The sequence below is a fragment of the Telmatherina bonti genome, assembly GCF_933228915.1.
Source record: "Telmatherina bonti genome assembly, chromosome: 13".
In the NCBI taxonomy this organism is placed as follows: domain Eukaryota; kingdom Metazoa; phylum Chordata; class Actinopteri; order Atheriniformes; family Telmatherinidae; genus Telmatherina; species Telmatherina bonti.
The window spans coordinates 28,912,100-28,932,891 of NC_136611.1; the positions used below are offsets into that span (position 1 = coordinate 28,912,100).

General features: G+C 38.9%; 1 protein-coding gene across 1 annotated transcript in view; it reads right to left on the reverse strand.

Moving 5' to 3' along the window:
- sema4c (sema domain, immunoglobulin domain (Ig), transmembrane domain (TM) and short cytoplasmic domain, (semaphorin) 4C) overlaps positions 1 to 20,792 on the reverse strand; it is an 87,956-nt gene that overhangs the window by 9,869 nt on the left and 57,295 nt on the right. The window contains exons 4-9 of the mRNA XM_079251491.1: positions 12,278 to 12,432; positions 8,172 to 8,234; positions 6,399 to 6,497; positions 5,968 to 6,064; positions 5,625 to 5,744; positions 2,859 to 3,010 (exon numbers count right to left, since the gene is read on the reverse strand). Coding sequence (XP_079107617.1) covers positions 2,859 to 3,010; positions 5,625 to 5,744; positions 5,968 to 6,064; positions 6,399 to 6,497; positions 8,172 to 8,234; positions 12,278 to 12,432 — 686 coding nt within the window. The remainder of the gene's footprint in view (positions 1 to 2,858; positions 3,011 to 5,624; positions 5,745 to 5,967; positions 6,065 to 6,398; positions 6,498 to 8,171; positions 8,235 to 12,277; positions 12,433 to 20,792) is intronic.

Consider the following 20,792-nt stretch of genomic DNA (forward strand, 5'->3'; position numbering starts at 1 on the left):
GACGACAATGACACCAATGTTGGCCATTATCAGCAGGTGCGACTAGAAGCTGTGATCTGGTGGCATGATGTGAATAATCCAAAACCGAGTTAATGAGCTCAATGGATGATGAAGTAACCAAGTTTACGCTGATTCCATGTGCTCCTCTGCTGAAAACAGATGCTACTAAATGTCTTCTGCACATTGAGACAAAAATTACTTTTGAAAGGATAAGAAGGACTTTGATACTTGTTGCTAAGGATGCTAAAGTTAAAGACTTACCTTCTTAAATAAGATTGTGAAACTAAAGTTTTCTGCATTTCTTTTTTTCCCCCTTTTTTCCTGCTGCTAAACATTTTTCTGCTATTTTTGTCTTGCTGCTAAACTGCAGATGATCATCAGCCCATTGATAATAAGTCTCATCATTTTACCTCAGTGCCTTTCTAATCATAACTAAATCATTGTCATGTGCACCCACTGACTGAAATGTCATGTTGGAAGAGGCCTTTCAGGGCAGATATTTACCTCTGAATTGGAACATGAAGATAAGGAGACTCATTTGAACAATAGGTTCAAGTACTTCCTAAATGTGTTCTTCTTTGTACCAAAAAAAGCTTTTTCTCTCATTTCTATTTCCCTTAACTTTAGCAGAAACTGTACAAAAGCAACAAGATTACACCAGAAGCACACAATGCTGCTGCTTCAACAGCAATAAGCACTGAATTATTTACCACTGTGGTATGCATCATGTATGACTATCTGTTTCTAATATCATTAAAAGAGCTGCAGTGTTCATCACAAAGCAGACATTAAAGGGCACTTCCTATTAAAGCAGTGCATGCAGAATATTGTACATGCAATTACACACTTATCAGCCTCATCTGCAGTGCGTCTAGTTTGCTCATTTTACAGGCTGCTGAGATTATATACTTGGATAATGAAATGTAACGTGACACTGAACTTTTTGCTGCTCTGAGAAGTCCTCACGGGATCAAAAGAGCTGCTGTCTCAACTCTCATTGATTGTCCTTACAACAAAAAGCACTTCTGATGTTTGGCCGTAATGACTGTGGTATATCAAACCAAATCAGTTATCCAAATGAGGCCATTAATTAAGCAAATGAATCATTAATTACCACATGTATCAATGACAATGTAATTGTCTGCACATAATGCAATGTGAGTAAACTGGCAATGAGTTGAAATTTTTTGCTCCTGCTGCTGTGCGTCGAAATGAATCACAGAGCAGCGGCTTTCTTACTGCTTACAATTCTTTGTCCTTCTGTTCTGGCATCCTCATTAACTATGTGTTGTATTCATTTTTTAGTTCTTTCATGGAAGACCTTAAAAGCTGAAACAGTCGGCAGTCAGACACAGCACATAAACAACCCCAGATGGACTGATCAATGCAGATGATAGCTAATTTGTCCGATGGTTGGATAAGGTCAGTAATGAACAAATGTTCAGCCTACAGAAGACAAACTATGACCAGAAGATCATTAATATGAAGCTGTGCTTTTGTGTCATCACATAATTTTGTGTGTTTACCTTGAAAATAAAGGATCAGAGACACGAATGGTTATTTGTTGTATTCATGGTGTGTCACACCTGATTAGTTGTCTGTTGAACGAGGCGATGGGCAACTCGGCTCATTGGAGACCACAGTGTGTGGTGATTTATTTACGGTTTATTGCTCCCTGAATGATGGCTTTGTTTAAAGGCGTGCCCATTGTTCTAATCATAATGCTGACTGAAGTTACTTCAGAGTTCTTTAGGAAGCTGTGAAAAGGAAAGACCAAAGCCAAGGATTTTATTGAAAAAAAAGTGGTTTGCCAATCTTTCTTTGGGTTGAGAAAAGGCATTTTGAGTCATAGCAAGTCTGAAGACTGTATTAAAGTAGTACTATTTAACTTTTTGTCCTTAAAAATATGGGCTTCTGACTTACTTTGATCTCACAGTGACATTTATTATGTACATTCCTGGAGCCGTCACTGCCCAGCAGAGTCCCGAGGCTGAAAAAACTGCACTTCACAACTTTCGCCTCTTCAATTTCAGCTAATCTTTTTGCTTCATTCACCAGGATGTGGTTATGATGAAGACAACATAGACTGGGCTCTTTAAAAGAATCTCGGCCATGATAGAGGGAAATTGTTGCAGTTAAACATATGTAGCAACAGCACCATAATAACACCAAATGTGTACTTACAGGTGCAGAAACAATGCATGAAGGGTTCAATCCCAGATGCTATTAACCATTCACACATGAAGAAGCTGAAGACTTCTCTGTGTTTTCATCTACTTGGAATAAATGTAGAACTAGATAGTTCAAGATATCAGTGATGGGTTTATCTGCAATTCAAAGCTGAAATTCTTCTTGGAAATCATATAAGTTTCTATGCCTGCACATAGCTCAACTCTTTTTAGGTCATCTAAACTGTAAACATCAGATGCCATCTTGCAAAGTCCATGCACAACACAAGCTATTTTGTCTTTGACCACCACTTCAAATCATGTGATGTAACACCAGTAACTCCCAGTTTAGTGTATGACTGTTTACAAATTGCTCCATGAATACAGTCAGTTGTTTCCTTACATTTTCATCTCCTTGGAAGGCCATAACTGTTAGTAAGCGCTGTCTCATGTAATTAAGATCTTAAGAGTAGCTGCGGAAAGTAAAAATAAGCTCATTCCCTGGCAAGTGTACATGAAACCATCATTTTTAAGTCAAATCCTTCCATCTGCATTTATACTATCAGACAGATTACCCTATGAATCTGTGCTTTTTCCGGTAATGAACTCCAACATGCACGCTGTGCACGCAGCTCCAGGGGAATACTGATCAAAACTGTTCTGAGATCAGTTTTAATTATCGTGTGTTACCTTGCAGACGCGTGCCACTCTGGCCACAGTGAGCTCCGTGTCACAGTCCAACTCCAACGCTCGCTCACTGAAGAAGAAATAGATCTTGTCGTCATCCCCGTCTGTACTGCCGCTGCTCTCCCTCACCAGGGCTGAACCCACAAAGTCAGGTTCTGGACACAGACACACAGCACACATTCAGAGGTTGTATCAGATGGGGCGCTTTTACACAGGAGTTAAGACATACATCACAAGTGAACAGAGAAACAGGTAGCCTGCATGACAAAATCTCACACAGAGACTTGACACCTCTGTCTCATCATCTACCTCCCCTTCTCACCTCTTTGTCTATTTTCTTTCATCACTCCTTTGCCTCACCTCTTCACCAGTCATTTTTCAATCTTTCTCTCCAGTGCTGACTATATTACTGATTCAGTTTGTGCTTTCCACTTTCCCTGTCACTGCTCTCTTTCTCAGATTCTCTCAATATCCAGGCCTCATTAGGTCATGAATGTTTCTTTTTCAAAGGCAGACAGACATTTGCTTTGGGCTTTTTATGCATTTTTTCCCCTCTTTTTTTCCCTTTTAAGTAACAAGGTTTTACTCCCTTACTTGAGGAGCTCTTTTCAGCATTTAAGCCACAGATGAAGAATTTTAAGTCATTATGGGATGGTATAACTCTCCAATGAAACACAGGCAAAACAAATGCTTTCAAGTTGGTCAGAAACTGCTTAAACAGGTCTGTTTCTTCTTTTTTTCTTCTTTTTAAAGCTCCCTATCTGGATGAATAATAAACAGACATATCAGTCCAAACCTCTGCCTCATCTGTATGCTTCTCCTACCTTCTTGTCCCTTCTCCATTCCCCTCACCTTTCTCTCTCTATCTTTTCATCATCAGTCCTAATGTCTGTTCTTTCATTACCCATATTTCCTGCTGTGACTTGATCCTCTTCTCTCCCCTTCATTTCTCTGCAAGTGGCTCACCCCTTTCCCCATCTCCTGCCCCCAAAAGATAGCAATGCTTTGTTGTGAAGCACACATCTTATCTTCTGCAACTCATGTTATTGTTTTTAATTTGAAATTAACTCAGTTTGAAAGAAAAAAAGCAAAATTAGCATCTTATAATTCAACACGAGAATGATGCACTCAAACTGATGCAGTGTTTTGAAGTGCTGCACAACTATACAGGAAGTGAACATTTTCATAGAAACTTCTAAATGAATTTTTTCCAATTGATAATTTTGCAAACTCCTTCAAGCACACTTCAGCCAAATCTGATGTTTGTTTAACAGCAGTTTTAGTAACACGGGTTATTTCTGTACATCTTTCCTCTCCTCAAGTAACCAAAAAAACACACAGCAGAGCATTAGCAACAAACTAGCTGCTGTTAGCCGCAGCATGAAGCTAGAAATACAAACAATTGTTGCCAAACATTGTTGATAACATTTGAAGTGTCTCAGCTGCTTCCTAACTGAGATGACATTTTATTTAACAAAATTCTTACAGTTTGAAATACACACCAAAGTGAGAAATAGATACCACAGACACTTCTTACTTCTCAAATGCTAAATATAACCACAGCAGCTAACTGATGCTATTGGGTTTGACCAAATGTAACTGGATGCCCCAAATGTCAAACCATTGGTTTTACTTTAATGAAATACTATTTTTTAAAAAGGAAAACAAAAACACAATGAGGAGACATAAAGCTTGTGCTGCTTATATGATTATATGATAATGTATTAAATATATTTTTTCACCAATAGTCAGCATTCAGTTACATTATGGTATGCTAATTTTAACCCTGTAACCCTAACCCTATACACATTTAATTTGACATGGTGTCTATTTTATTAAAAAAAAAAAAAGCCTAAAGCTGCAAATTTCAGTCACTTAATGACTTATATTTGCACATTTACATTTACATGTCACAGACACTGTGACAGTGATGTGAGTTATGGAAATATTAATAGCCCACTTCCCAGCAAATCGTTGCTAACAGAAGCAAGTAGAAACAACTACAGAAGCTGATGAAACATTTTAATATACAGACAAACAGCTATTTTCTCAGTTAGAGGCCTTTGGGTTGTTAAAGAGTGTAAATTTATATCACACCAGTCAAAAATCTGAATACAACAGCATGTGTTTGGTGAATCATGTCAATAGCTACTATGTGTCTACTGTAGTCATCATTAATAAACTACTTACTTGGCTACTGTTTATCAAATCAAATCAAATCAATGATACTTTATTCGTCCCAGAGAGGAAATTCAGAGTTATTCAACATTCATTCAATTTTCCTGGGTGGACAAAATGTATAAAGTTGATCCACTTGTTGATTCTGACTCCATACTGTAAGAACATGATTCCTATCTATTATTTTTTGCAATGTAGATGGTGAATCAGTGTTTCAAGAAGTCTCACATAGGTGATTCACATTTCTTTGGTCCTCTCTATAATAATCAATAGGTAACAAGTAGAAACAAAACCTGATCTTTTTTTCTGTGTGATAGACAAGATTAAAAATAATGGTTTATTTCAATTTCATTAAAAATTATTGTAAGTTACCTTTATTGTAAGCTACAATACAAATAAAATTTGGTGTTAGAAACAGTAACAAAGGACAGAAGTTTAACCAGGTGTTTGTTTTTTTAAGGATAAGAAATATTGTTATTTTCTTATATTATTCAATTTTGCATCATAATTCTTCTTATTTTCTCTTTGTCTATGCCTTTCATGCGGGATTACTGCTTCTTACACATTTGTACCTTCCTTCTTTTGGCTTACCATTGAGCCAGGTAGGCAAGTACTCGCTCTTCATGCTGTAGTGCTGAAGGCCCAGGTTCCTCAGAATGACTGGCTCCGTACCCAGAAAGTTGTTGAGTGTTGCTGAGTACAGCTCCTTATCTATATAAAATGCAAGCTTTACATTAATTCTGTTGTTTTTCACACATTTATAAAGGCTAATGAAGCAAGAAGGTCACAAAGTTAAGTAGGTAGACCAAAAAAGGATGCAGAAAAGGTGTCTTACATGCAATAAGAAAAGTTTGATCGTATAGCAAGAAAACTTAAATGATGATTCAAAGATTCCCTAAAACTGTGTAGGTGAATATAAATAGTTTAGACTGACCAACAATGAGACCAGTGTGCCCCTTGGCAGGGTCATATGGACATTTGCCCTTCCCATCCTCCAGGGCTGCACTGTTAAGGGTAAAATCATCTGCTTTCTGAAAGCACAGACAGAATCACAGGAAAAAAAACACACATGAGGAACTCAGATGGTTTGTGGTCAACATATGGCTGATAGCTCTGTCTGTCTGTATGCACCCCCTCGCCACGTTGTCCCATCGCATCAGTGTCACATCTATGCACAGACATGCACACACCATTCTTCACACATTCACCTGACCCCAGTCCAGTATACTTATTCTCCATTGCACTCATTTTCATGTTATCACACAGTGGTCTTTGCCCCAGGCCAGCTGTGTCAAGCTGATATCTGTCAGCACTAGCTTGCTACAACTGTTCACAAAAACACACACGTACGGTTGAAATACTTACAATGTAAGTGCATTTAGGCTGGAAGGCGTAGGTACCACAAGTGTAGAGGTGTGTGTGGTTGTAGCTCTGCAGGAACCGAATGTAGTTGAAGCACTCAGTCTGGTGAGAGAGGGCGGAAGAAATTTTAGAACTGTTCTGTCTTTGTTAAAATGGCAAAGAGGGCAGAGAGAGACCCTTTGTCATCTGTCGAGGCGAAGCATATTCAACCATGACGACTTTCTGCAGTCTCACACACGCTCAGAGATTTACAACCTCCCTGGGAATATCTCACTGCTTCAGATCATATTTGCAGATAATATTTCTAAAAAAGAACGAGGGGTATTGTAGTATTGTGATTTTTCAAGTCAGACACAAGTGCTCAGCATCCTTTTGAGGACATCACTTAACAGACGATGTTGTGACAAATTATCTGAATAATCTCTAAACTGAACAAGAAAGTGACAGATCGCTGTAAGGGATAATTAGCTGTAATTTATGCAGTGCTTTTTTGAGAAGTGCTTTTTAATGTTTGCACTGTGACGAAGAATGAAGCTCTTTGAATGGAAATGGAAACAGATGCTTAGACATGATGTATACCAGAGGAATGAATAATTCAGTGCATCCAGTTGATATTGCAACAGCAAAACACTGCATCTTAGTGCTGCAACATGAGCTGGGATTCTTTCAAATGCGCATGTACATCACTGAGAGTAATGAGAACGAGGATTTTCTGCCAGACAGGTCAGACAAATCAGCATTACATAGGAAGACCAGTGATTACTTGTTATGGCGGGCAATGAAAACACCATATGGTCACACTGAGTAAGCACCATCTGTCAGCATGGCCATATTGTTTCTAAATATCCGTTTTTGTTATTGGACTAAAGTACATGTAAAAAGTTAAATATAAATCCAACTATATTTTGGAAATTATAACAAAAAGCAAAAAGGAAAAGGTGTCAATTTTAATAAGTTTAAATATATGCACTGAATAGCTACATCCTGTCACCAGTCTTTTACCCCCCGACTTCTACTTCTTTAAGAAATGATCACCACATTATTTCCCTTGGAGCCAGTTTTAAATGTGAGCTGCTGCTGTTGCACTCCAATTAGCTGTTTTCCCTGGTGGAGAAAACCACATCAAAAGTTACCGCTGTGCACAGAAAGAAGTTTTAGCCCCTTTACAAAAGCTCTCTGAGATTCCATAAAATATTAACTGCGGATTTTTTCAGGCGTACATTGTCTAAAGAAGCTGGAGTTAATTTGCTGCCTGGGTTTGTTAATGTTTTAAAACTGATGGTGAGAACTGAAGAATCGTACATCATGAAGTTACTCCTGTCTTATCAGCATGAGAAGAGTCTGACGTCCGTATGAGGTTTGTATTTACTTATCATATATACAGTAAACTTAAACAATAATGCTTTGAGTGTGTTTGTTAAATGCGTTTTGTCTGCAGGAATATTCCGTCTTGTTGCAATGCGCCGCGACCAAACTCTTCTTTTTTACATTCAATCCTTTTTGGACAAAGACTGCAATATGCTTTTTGCTGCTAAAGAGCAAACGTACGTTAAATCTAACTGCTTTGAAATCTGCTGATTCTGACCCCTGTCTGGACGATGCACTTTCCTGTGTGCTAATGTAATGACTGGAAGGTTTCCAGTTTAAACCCACAGACAGACTTGACAAAATGTAATTGACTTGAAGAGAGAAATTCTACACTTATAATCTATGCCTTTTTCTCCTGCTTTAGGAACTATTATAACTAACAGAAGTGAGGGAATCAGCTTATTTTACCTGGTTGTTCTTCCCCTTGGTGACACATTCCCTCTTCTTATCCTGAGGAGCTGGCCAGTCGATCTGGAGAACAATAAGACAAGAGAAACCTTACGTGCTGCAGGAATCTTGTCAGCTTTTTCACCCTGCAAGTGTGTCTTATTTTGCAGTGTACGAAGCACACTGGAGATGCTGCAGGAAATGACATTATGAATTGTAGTTTGGGTTATACCCAAAGTAAAAAATAAATAAATAGAAGAATGAAAAGGACATTTTCTGTTGCTGTATTGCAGAAAATACTCAACAGCCTATTTATCAGAGTTACATGTATAAAAGAAAAAAAAAAAAAGATAAAAATCTGATAAATGCGTGTAAAAACTTTTAGAATGACAGTTATTTTAGTCAGTGTACTGACATCCACATACTAAGCAGTACAGTTAGTACAAGGGAAAAAAAAAACAGTGAACAAACCAAAAACAAAACAATACACAGACTTATTCATTCATTCTCACTGTATCGTTTCTGCACTGGCTCCCTGAAAACATGCCGGTTAAGACAGCATGCGGACTTTACCAAACACTGTTTTTGCAGGGTCTTCTGCAATGCACCGAACAGGGATAAAATACGCTTCCATTTACTCATTGCAAAGAGCGTGCAACACGTGGCTGAACTTTGTTGTGTGGGAAGAAGTCCAAAAAGTCAAATGAGTTTACCAAGATGTTTCCACACCATTAGAAATAATCATACTGGCCATCACAGGGCGAGAGATTTGTCAAATTTAAACTTGACTTTCACTGGATTTAAACCAGCTGCTCCCCAACAATAAGCTTCTGCAATTTAATAAAATGGCAGATAGACTGCACTTCAAAATAAAGGGGGGGGGGGCGACGACATTAAATACCACTGCAGCTTTAGCCTTTACTGGTATTGAAAAGAGACAGTCTGGTTGTTAGGATGACCCCTTGTGTAAGCCGGTATCTCCTTCCATACATTAGCATACATATAATTTATCACCTCTCAACGTGTTACCACCCCTCCTGCAGCTAAATATAAAGAAATGAAGAGTGGTTTGTGACTTTTGGACACATCTGCATATGTAGGATGAGCTGCAGGAAATGTGCAGTATTAACCTAACCCCGTCCTACCACTGTCCACTACAATCCCCATTTAATTTTCAAAGAGGTCCTTTCATAACTGGGGACATGAGGGAGTTAGTGCGGTTAAATTTTAAAATCTGAATTAATCATTCATGGATCCGTGACTGTGAAATATCACCTTTAGGATCTATGCTTTCAATTGATTGCCTTTAGTTTTTTAGGAAAGAGGCCAAGCTAAAGCAATGCACCTCCACTAGATTATTGTTACTTCTAATTTGTTCCCATAAGGATTTGAATTATTCACAAAAAAAACAACAACAAAAACCTCCTTAATTTGCACCACATATTTCGCATCTTACAGGAAAGATAATAATATGCAGTCAGGGCCGGATTAAAAGTGCTCAGGCCCCTGGGCTCAGAGTGTTCCAGGGGCCCCCTTCCCCACCGCAACATTGCGAAAATTGTGAATGATACACTGTGAAACGGCATTTCTATCATCTCTCAGCCAGTGGTACCAATAAAATATACACTATTGGTAAAAATACCAACAGCAATACACTATAAACGGTGGTGTAACTATCTGGCTTTTATAAACATTTTGTTTCGTGTCCAAATTCCTGGTGTATGCCTTACTTGGGCCCTACATGGGCCCCCAATGGGTGTGGGCCTCTGGGCCCGTTGGATAATCCGGCCTTGTATGCAGCAGCAGCAGGCATCACCTCAAACGACACTCATGTAAATATTTTTTGCACATCAGATTACCACACTGGAAACAACAAGCTGCAGGTCTTACGTGACAATGCACAGCAAATGTTTGGTTTCATCATCCTCAAATGCCCATGCAGAAGCCTGGCGTTTTAATTTAATTTGCAGATTATTCAGAGTGCTAATTGAACTTTCTGGAATAAAAAACATGGGGGTAGAAGCTTGTGAAACTAATTTAACATAATTCCACATTTCAGTCTGATTAGTTATTCAAATGAGAGCTGCTTCAGTCAGAGCGGTGATTCTACTGGAAGTCAGGGCTCCTTTTAAGATGCTGGAACACGGCGAACCAGTGCATTCAGGTGCAAATGCATAATGGAAATTAATAAGCAAAGCAATAAAACGCAATTCATCGTCATCCTGCGGAAAAGAACATAACAACATAATGCAGAAGAAAGCACTGCGAACACAAATGACAAGCGCTCGTCTTCAAAACGTTGACGTCCTGAGAGAAACATCCTCGGAGAATTTCCAGGGAAGGAAGACAGAGCAGAAAGTAATGAAGACAAAGTCAGTGAGACAGCGGCGAGGAAATGAAAAGCAGCGGTTTAAAGAACGAGCGGGAGCAGGAGACTGATGGGTAGATAGTAACACAGGGGATGGACTATTTGCTTGTCCTTGCTAAGCCACTTTTCTTTGTTGGCTCCTTCGGTCTATACTGCACGCTAGGGGCTGACAACAGGTGGTCTTATCATTACTGTAAGACTCATAATGCTCACTCAAACAGCCAGTGGCTAGGCTGAGTGTGACATTGTGTGTGTGAGAACGTGTATGTGTGCATCTAATAACTTCTCATTACAGCAGTAAATCAGATAGAAATTCCCAAACCACTGCAGGCTGCTCACTAGACCTTCGTTTCATTGCTGTAATTGTATTGATTTCAATACGCACCAATTATTGAGGGAGCAAAGCAAAACTAGATGGAGCCTCTGAGGGTTTAGCGTGTCTCTGGCAAGAATGTGTGATGCAGGTCAAGTCAAGGCTGTTAATAGAAAGAAATCAGTTTTCCCCAGAGTCATTCACAGAAAGACAAGAAACCTAAATGAAAACAAGGATGGTGCGGGAAAAAATGAATAAATGCATCCTCAACTCGGAGGAGGCTTGGCCTATATGTGCAAGTTTACATGAGGGGCTATTTACTCCCTTATATTTACAGTGGGTGTGTTTGTGCTGACAGAGGTGAAATACTGTAGTCAATATTTGCACACTTTACGATTTCAATATGGTTTGGGCTATCGCTGTGATAGACTTTTTAGCAACAGACAAAAGAAATAACTTAAAAACAAACACAATAGCCCACCTGTTATTTATATTTATGAGCAATTGGGTGCATCTAGAATGTAAATATGTTTTTTCTCTCTTTTATTAAAAACTTAAAACATTCTATTTAAAATGTAAATGTTGTAAGTTCAGGTAACAGATGTCTACTGGAGGTGTTGCCAGAGCGAATGCAAAAGAATACAAGATGTTTTTTTTTTTTTACCAGGTGGAGCTCACAATACAAGTAAGATACAAGATGGATCAGTCAACCATCAGTCAATGAGCAAAATGCAAAAGGTCTGCAGTCCCTCTTTCAAGCTATTAATCCTAATTTTATTATGGTTTTGAACCTTTCAGGAGAAATCTTTGTGACAGCATTAATTTGCTTGACATTTTTACAGTGTTAGCTTAACCGAGCCTGCAGAGGTCAGAAAATAAATACAGATCCCAGCAACAAAACACCCAGAAACCACATCACACGTTTGACATTAGTGGTGTAGCATTAAGCTCTCTGACTGACAGCTGAAAAATTATTTTGTCTGTGTGTTTTCTCAGGATAAAATAAGGTTATTCTGTAAGTTAATAAATGACAAAAAAAATGCTGCAGAAGAGGGGATGTTTTATGATTTATGTTCCCGTTCCTGCTCAGCGGTGCCGTTATATTTAAATGCCTTTTGTAATAATTCCAACCAAATTGATGTTGTAATTGAATTTGGAATAAAACTTTTATCTCCATGACAAAGCCATGCAGAGGATGCTTTTTGTTCCTGAGCTGTCCATCAGAATGCCCGACAATATTAAATGTTGTGTTATCATTTAATTTGTTACATTTCTATAAAAGCTTTTCTGGATGTCTGCTGGTTTGCAATAACAGCCAGGTAGTCATTCATTTTCTATCAATTCTCCCACAACATTCATGGACTTATGTATAATTTATTCATATTCAGAGACAGAAATACACCTTCATCGTGTTTGTGTGTTTGTGTGTGTGTGTGTGTGTGTTACCTGTGGCCGTAGCTGTCTACTGATGTCGTTTGGGTCCAGGGCAAACAACACCTCACGTGCTCCGACATACAAAACCCTCTCGTGGTCCGACAGCGTCAGCATGCTGTAGTTGAACACTCCCTGAACGCTGAACCTGGCCATGCTGTCCAGCACATCTGGATAAAGACACATCGATGCATCGTTACATCACAGCCCTGAAGAAACGCTGCTTTTAGCTGATGTGGTGAGAGGAGAAAACTCCAGTTTTATGAAAAAACACATTTAGTAACACATCATGGCGTCTCTCAGCTTAGTTTGGCTTTACAGCATGCAATAGCTTGGAATCAAGATCAAATTTAAAAAAAAAAAAAATGTTTTTGACAGAAGTGAAGGGTGAAAACCCAGACAATCCTTGATCTGACAGGGAAAAAAAAACATGACCTCTTTAGCAGTTAATGTTAAGAAGTGGTGAAGTCACAACATGTGCCAAGATTAGGTGACAAAATAGGTCTCTCTGACCGTCACGACACAGTTTAGTCTGCTCAGTTTGCAGATATGTTACTTCTACACATCAGGACGGCACTGGTGACACCTGACGCAGTCCCCTCCTGCCAAACTGTCAAAGCTGGGAAGGCTCTGAGAAATGGTGCTGGAAAGCCACACAGCCCAATGTGTGAAACTAGCTGATATATTTAGCAAAAAAAAATTAGCACAGTAGATGATGCTAAAGTTAAAGAATCAGATGATGATGATGATGATGATGACTCTAATAATCACAGTGGAAAGCCACACTGTCTGCATGTTAAGGTGAAATATATGAAATTATTAGTCACAGAGTTTTATTTTAAATGTCACCTGGAAAGAAAAAATTAAGCAGATGAACGAGGTAAACCACAAGCTGCGTTGCGTGTTTAATAAATTAATCTTTATTAAATGAGCAACAAATAACTCAATCTGCTGCTGAGATGACGACGACCCCAAAATCAGGAACAACCAGAGCTAAGTTTAAACAATATACACAACTTGATGTTGTTGCATTTTAGTAGAAAACAGGAAATCTGTAAGCTGAGTCTTGTGGTGTTTATACTGTAGTACTGGTACTGGGATGACACAGGTAATCATGATGAACCACATCCTTGTAAGTTTTATTAGAACTTTCTGCCAGAACAAATTCAATGTGCATGACTGCAACTTTTAAATATCATCAGATTTGAAATTAACAAGTCAAATCAAGTTTGTTAATATCTTGCTGGTTCAGGAGGACTTAGAGGCCTTTGTCTGAAAATACACAGAGAGAAAAATCTTCATGTCCTCCACAACCAGATAGTAACAAACAACAAAAACCAGTTTCCTTTTAAAACTGCTGCAAGCAGCAAACCTCAGTTGAACATAAATAAGCCTGTTTATAAAAACTGTAGGATGGTAATAGACGTAAGAAGCGCGGTGATGTCACGCTCCTATGCATGACCATCTTAGCTGGTTAAACCCTCCTAACATACCTGCATGCAGGTTGAAGTTTTAAGTCCAACACCACAACTTATAATCACAAAAATCTTTTAAAAAAAAAAGAATAAATTACCCTACATAAACAGCAGTTCTTCACATAACCCTTAAAGAAAATAAGGAGAACACACAGGAACGGGCAAAAGGTGAGCCTATTCGCAGCAGAGGGATTCCAACCTGCATTTAACTGAGGCAGCCGGCTGGCTGGTTGTTACGCCACTTTAGCCTACCTGTTCACAGAGCAAATACCAGCAGAAATAAATGTGTTCAATGTGTTGTGTAACCATTTGGGGAGCTACTGAGTGCCCATGTCCTTTTAACGGTCCCACTTTGGACACCAACCTCCGTCTCCTGAGTGAAAGTCCTGTCTGAGCTGTATGGATCACTGTGTCAACACACCGTCACTCCAACACTCATCTATCTAACTTCCAGCTCTGTCATAAATGACACCAGCAGGAGGGAGCTTTGCGCCACAGAGCGTTTGCCAAGTACTGTGTTTACTTTAAGAAATTGGAGGAGAAGACTGTCTCTGGGGTAAGTTTGATCATTTCCAGATCTGCATGTCAGAAAAGAGATAAGGTGGATGTTGTGTATTTAGAAAGGCTGTGCAAATAAACAAGATGCTTTCTCAGACCAGCCCTTGTAATGAAGACAGCAGAGGTCTGCAGCATTAAAGCTGCCAGGAAAGGCTCTGACAGCAAAGCTTGCCAGAATCTAGAGCTTTTAAAGCAGAACGATATTGAGAATACAGATTAGATCACCATGAAAAGGACTGCAAGAGTACACAATATCGTTTTATCGATGAAACACGCTTCAACAGATCAACAGCTTCAATCAGTCTGCGCTTTAATGTGAGTTTTAAAAGAGAGTTTGGATCAAATCGGATGCCAAAAAATATGAATTCATACTAGTTCCATTAAGACTGGGGATTTTCATGCGAAGAAAATCAAATACACTTGTTCAAGAGAGCCAGAAATGTGTTTTCCTTCAGTTTAAGGCAGCTTTTAGAGCATAGATTGCTAAAAAGTCAGACTGAAGCATTAGGAAGAACCCCCCCCCCCCTCCATGGAAAAGAGCAACATAATCCAGGCTCTACAGAGCACCGCAACACAACAACACAGGGATTTGTCGGACCTGCTAGCATTATTGCACATGGAAAATGAGATCCAAGTGACAACGTGGGCAGCATGCAAAGTGTAGGAACGCTTATAAATGGACACTAATAATGGGTGTAAATCTGTGGGGGAGATTAGATCGTTCATTACGTGGCCTGAACTTCTCCATGCAAGCTGCAATTTAACACAAGGTTTAAACGAGGTCTTTTACGATCTTCAGGCGGTCTCAGAAAATAAATTGTATGTTAGCATCCTTATCGAACCTGTTAGTGGCTGTTTGAAGTCAAAGGAAAAAAGCTGAACTGGTGTGATTAGACTAATTTGAGAACATCAGGAAGTGTTCATTTCAATCTGCAAGGAGAAAACTAAAGCTCATCTTTTTTGGTGAAAATTGAAAAATATGCATCCGCTGTTTAGCTGTTCACTATCCCATCAACACACACACACACGGACACACACATACACGATCACAAGCCATCCAAATCCCCTAATTAGCATACAAACAAACCGGTCGTGCAGGGCATCAGAGAACATGAGAGAGATGAGGAAAAAAAAAAAGATGGTGTTTAGTTTTCTTCTCCACACTCTCGCTGCTTGTGTCACCTTGTTCCTCTCCCTTCCTCTCTCATGTAATCTGAGCAGATAGGATGTGCACAAAACAGGAGACAACGATGACGACACGCTCTACTCACAACGCCATCCCGTGAACTGAACGGGATTTTGCTTTTCTCCAACAGACATTTTCACATCTTCTGTTGTTTTTTTTTTTCTTCGTTTTTATCCACGACTGAAAATAGCAGCAGAAATCTGGGCAGGGAATGGAGGGAACTGGTGTGATTTATGGTGTGACTAACTGCTCATGTGACGCTGTGGCCTAGTTGAGACTAAATAGACTTTTCTACATGAAGAAGCCTGTTCTAGAGGAAGGAGTAGGTTGTGTGTGTGAAAGTCAGAGTGTGTAAATATGTATGGAAACGAAAAGACAAGGCAAGGACAGACAGTGCTGGAAGGAGGTGGGCTTGATGTTATGACTAAAAACCCTTGATATCACTGAACTTAAGAGGATTTTTATTCACGGTTTAAAGAAGGTTTCCAGAAGAGTTTCTGTTTTTGCTTTAAAGACAAAGTGACCCTTCTTCTGGCATATGAAAGTAATCGCACGTAAAAGAAAACCAAGCAAAAAAAAAAAAAATCTTTGAGATCAGTTTAAACAAAACCTCCTTTCATCAAAAATGGAGCAGAAATTCCTAAAAACACATCCGAACCCCTCAGCTGACAGCCCAGAAAAGTGCAAAGAGCTCAGAGGAATAGAAGCCAGAAACATCTATATTCAGAACAAAGTCATCCTGCTGATGAAGACCATGTGAAATGCTGCAGGTTGAAGGCTTCACTTTCCTGTCAGACCATTTATAAAGATGCTGAGTGTTTCATTAAACCTGCTGATTATTATTTACTATTTTTTCAGTCAACAATAACGATTTATTTCTGAATTATGCTCCCATTACTTTTCACTAATAAAGAAAAATATTTTGATTTTAAGTTTGAGTTTCAGACTGCAGAAAGATTCAGGATCTTCAGGAAGTATTTACTGAGCTGAAGAGAGAGTGCATGTAATTCTGTATCTTAAAACACAAAAATGTCTCTTTTCATTCATCCAACAAAAGAGAGATTGAGGAGAGAAAACAAACATTGCGTTCAATAGAGCGTGATTGCACTGACAATTCCAGAGAATGAAAGCAGAATCACACTGTCCGTCTTACCCTGCAGGGCTGCAAGGCATGCTCACGTGTTAAATATCTACAGTCACAGATATTCTGATAATTCACGACTTTTAGTCTCCTCTTTTATTTTTTCCCAGCGGTCATCATATCATTTTCTGATAATGCTGGAAACATTTCACATTAGAAGCGAGAAAGCAGCAGTTCTAAGCACATGCGTTAAATCAAGTATTTGTAATATAGTCTGAGATTTTAATGTCAAGGAAAATTGAAAAAGTATTCAAAGTTTTCTTTCTCTCTCTCTCTTGATGTTAACCTGGTGTCGAGTTAGCCAGAACTGAAACAGAAGACTGTAAACCACCACTTCACATCTAGTAACCAAATTAGTAAAGACAAATTATAAACATGGAGGTTTGTTTGATGGGATGTTTGAGCAGCCTGAGCCAACTAGCCACCTGGCGTTACAATAATCTGCAGCAGGTGGACATGCAGTTTGGACACCACATGGTAAACTCCCAGTAAACCAGACTGTGTTCATTAGTTTTGCCCTTTTAAAGCAGCTTTACCTTGACTGGTGAAGCAAACCTCTAAAACCTAAAATCTGGACAAGTTGGGAGTTGAATAAAATCCTAAGAGGAACGGAGGGATGAAAGGAGTGAGATGAGATGAAGAGAGAAGAAGGACTGAAGAAGCAAAGGAAGGAAGAGCGATAAGTACTGAAGTCAGCTTATTATCTGAAGAGCAGCAATGTATAAACATTGGAGGGTATGTGTGGACGAGGAAGCGAGATGAGAGCGAGTGAAGAGAGAGGCAACATCCTCGGGGGAGAGCTGAGCACATCTGCTGTGTTCCAAACAGCTGCGCAAAAAAACTTCAGAGCTGTTCTGCTAAGACACACACACACACACACACACACACACACACACACACACACACACACACACACACACACACACACACACAAAACAGTGCATGTGTGCACATGTACACAGACTATGTGCAGTGTATGAGGAAGCTAAAAAGCACACTGGATTTGCACACACACTTGCATTCAGTCCTGAATAGCTCTCCAGGGTACCTGCTCAGTGACTTCAGCATCTCTCCACCAGCAGAGTGAAAGTTCTGCTCCCAGTGGCTTTTTTGAAGTGATGAGCCGCTCTGTCATTAAGAAGCGATGCATGCAGACACACTTACCATCTGCCACCACACTGTGGCAGCCCTGAGGCTAAAGGCTGTGTGTACGTGTGTGTAAAGTTGTAATCTGCATGAGTGTGGGTTTGTCTATTTAACAGCTACGGGACTGGCCACAGCTGTGGGTCATTAATGTTTGTGTGCAGGCTCGTGTATGTATGCGTGTCAGAAAGAGAGTGCCAATGAAAACAGCATCTGTACTTTTCAGATATTTGAATTTTAGGGTAATATTTAGGCCGGCCTCTATTCTGATTAAAGACTGAAACTGAAAAGAAACAGATTGCATTGAGATAAATGGAGTCAAATAATTCTGGACAAATAATTTGCAAGCAAAGCTGTGACTAATCAGCAATAAATTTTGGTTGCAGACAACGGAGTACTGTTTAAATCTTTATACGAAGGGTATTTTAATTTTTTTCCCCATCACATGAGGACCTAGTGAGTGTATGTCTATGGGCGGTTTGGGTTAAATTACAAGTCCTTTGATGCTTGGAAACAACACTTTGTAGGGAGCAGAAGAAAAGAGAGAATATAAATAAAACAGTGCGAACAGAAATTGAGGGCAAACACAAGGGAAGGCATAATGAGTGCCACAGGATGGAAGAAGTACAAACAAAAAGGAAACATGGTGAGCCAGAATGAAAAAACAACACAACTCAGAGGGCTTGACCAGGGTCAGCACCGCCAACAACAGATCTGATCTGTGATTAATGCACAACAAAATCTTCTCTCTGGGTGCTGTCACAGTGTGTATGCCTTTTCACCTGGGATAAAAAAAAAGGTAATAAAAAGGGATGTAAAGAAAAAAGGAGACATGACAGACATCTGGGGGTTTGTATTTGTGCTGATAAACATGTATTCAGACACATAAATGCAACAAAAACTGACTTTGGAGTAGATTGGTAGATAGTGTTCATTTGCATAAAAGTGCATAATATTGCAGATTGTGGATGAAGAGACATACTTTCAGTTTTGTTTAATTAAACTCTTTAGCTAAAATCTACAACATAACATTCCCATCTGAAAACAGAATCTGTACCCAATAGTAGTTCATTTGTTCCATTCTTATGACTTACATACAGAAAAAAAAAAAATGTGATCACAAAGTTGTTAGCTAAAATGAGTAGCTAACATAAAATGACTCAAAACATTTTTTATACTTAGTTGTTCAAATAAATAAAGCATGCCTAATTTCCAAAACTTCCAAAACATCCCACACCATTTAATGGGGATGTTTAGTACTCAGCAGTTCCTGTCAGGATCCTCCACCTTATCATAGTTAGGCTTCAAACAAGACCGCTATATGCTAACATATGCTAACAGAGGCTAACAGACGCTAACTGTTTAGTCTGACAGTTGTCAGACTTTTCTCTGTGGTTGTGCTTCATGGTAAAAAAGATCATTTCTACCATATTTCAGAGCACAAATTTCATAAAATCCTTTAAAAACTATTTTTAAAATAGGTATTTCTAAAATTGTGCTATGGATTTCCTCATTTTCAGTCATTAAACAACATTGTGGTGATCCTTCATCCATTTTTCTGTTTTCTCTTTGAAAAATGATAAGAGATGGGGTTGACACAAGTTTGTCACAAAACCCCTAAAATCTAAAAAAAAAATATTTTACCAAGTCTTTGCAAACTTATATTCTATTACTTTAATATTGCATAACAATAATGTAATTTTGTTATATAAAAAGGAAGTCTGAAGAACATCTCAACATTGTGAATTGCTTTATGAGAATATGTTAATTTCTGGTCATAAAAGGTCAACTGCTACATCTATAGCACTAAAAGGGAAGAAGGACAAAACATTTAGTTTGCAGAATATTTTTAAGGACATAGAGCTATTTTTTCTATAAATATGTAACTAAAGACTGAACTCAAGTAATGATAACACTAAAATAAAAAAGTATTCAATTCATAGATGTTAATATACTGAAAACTAACCAAGAATAAAAAGGCAAAATAGCAACTGAATTTGGTAATACTGGGATTATTTTCTGGGTTACTATTCGATTATTGGACTCCATGTAAACACTTGTCAGGAAAGCATAACATAACACAATGTGTGTATGCAATTTCATGTGATCAGGAATCTGATGTGGATACATTCACTGCAGAGAAAAGTATCTTAGAAAAATTTTACAGTGTTACCACACAGCATAACCCAAATCTGTCCATTCATTTTTCATATCCACTTCATCTTGATCAGGATTATGGGGAGTTTGGACCCTATCCCAGCAAAGGCAAGGGGCGGGGTAACCCCTGGACAGGTCACTTGTCTATTACAAATTCAACACAGAGAGAAATGAGGACAAATATCAGAACTATGATAACCACCAACCCAAACCCAAGCAGGCTGAAAAACACCCAAGCATTATTGCTGCACAAAGTTGGACAGAAGGAACTCAGGGAGTGTCTGTTGCTTTATGTCCAGCTGAAAAGCTCTCAATCTGGACCTTACGACTGTGATCAGCCTCCCTCTCGCTGCTATAAATACACTCAGCCTCCTCTTATAGCTTCAAACCACCAAACCACTCACACACCAAACTATGATTACAGGCCTATTTTAGGGAAAGCTTTGAAGAAGTGGCAAACAACTAAAGAGGCAAGACGACAAGCGAAGGAGAGACATTGTGAAGCAAACATGTGGAGAGACACAAGGCAGCATTGTCAAGGCTACATCTGAGCAGGTATCCTCTTTCAGGTAACAAACAACAATCTGCACATTAAGACAAACACACTCCCACATGGATGCAAGAGCTTTTCCTGTTGGAGGAGTTTACAAGAAAGTCAGGTGCACGACAGAATGAGAGCACAGAGATAGAAACAACAAAGGAGAGATATACATATCTTTACTTGCTGGCTTGTTTCATGGAGAATATACAGTATAATCCCCGCCAGGCTTTATTATTAATATTACTGATTATTTGATGAATATTCAGTTGAATTCAACAGAACTGGGAGATAGGTTGATGAACTGGGAGGAGAAGAAGTGGTATAAGTGG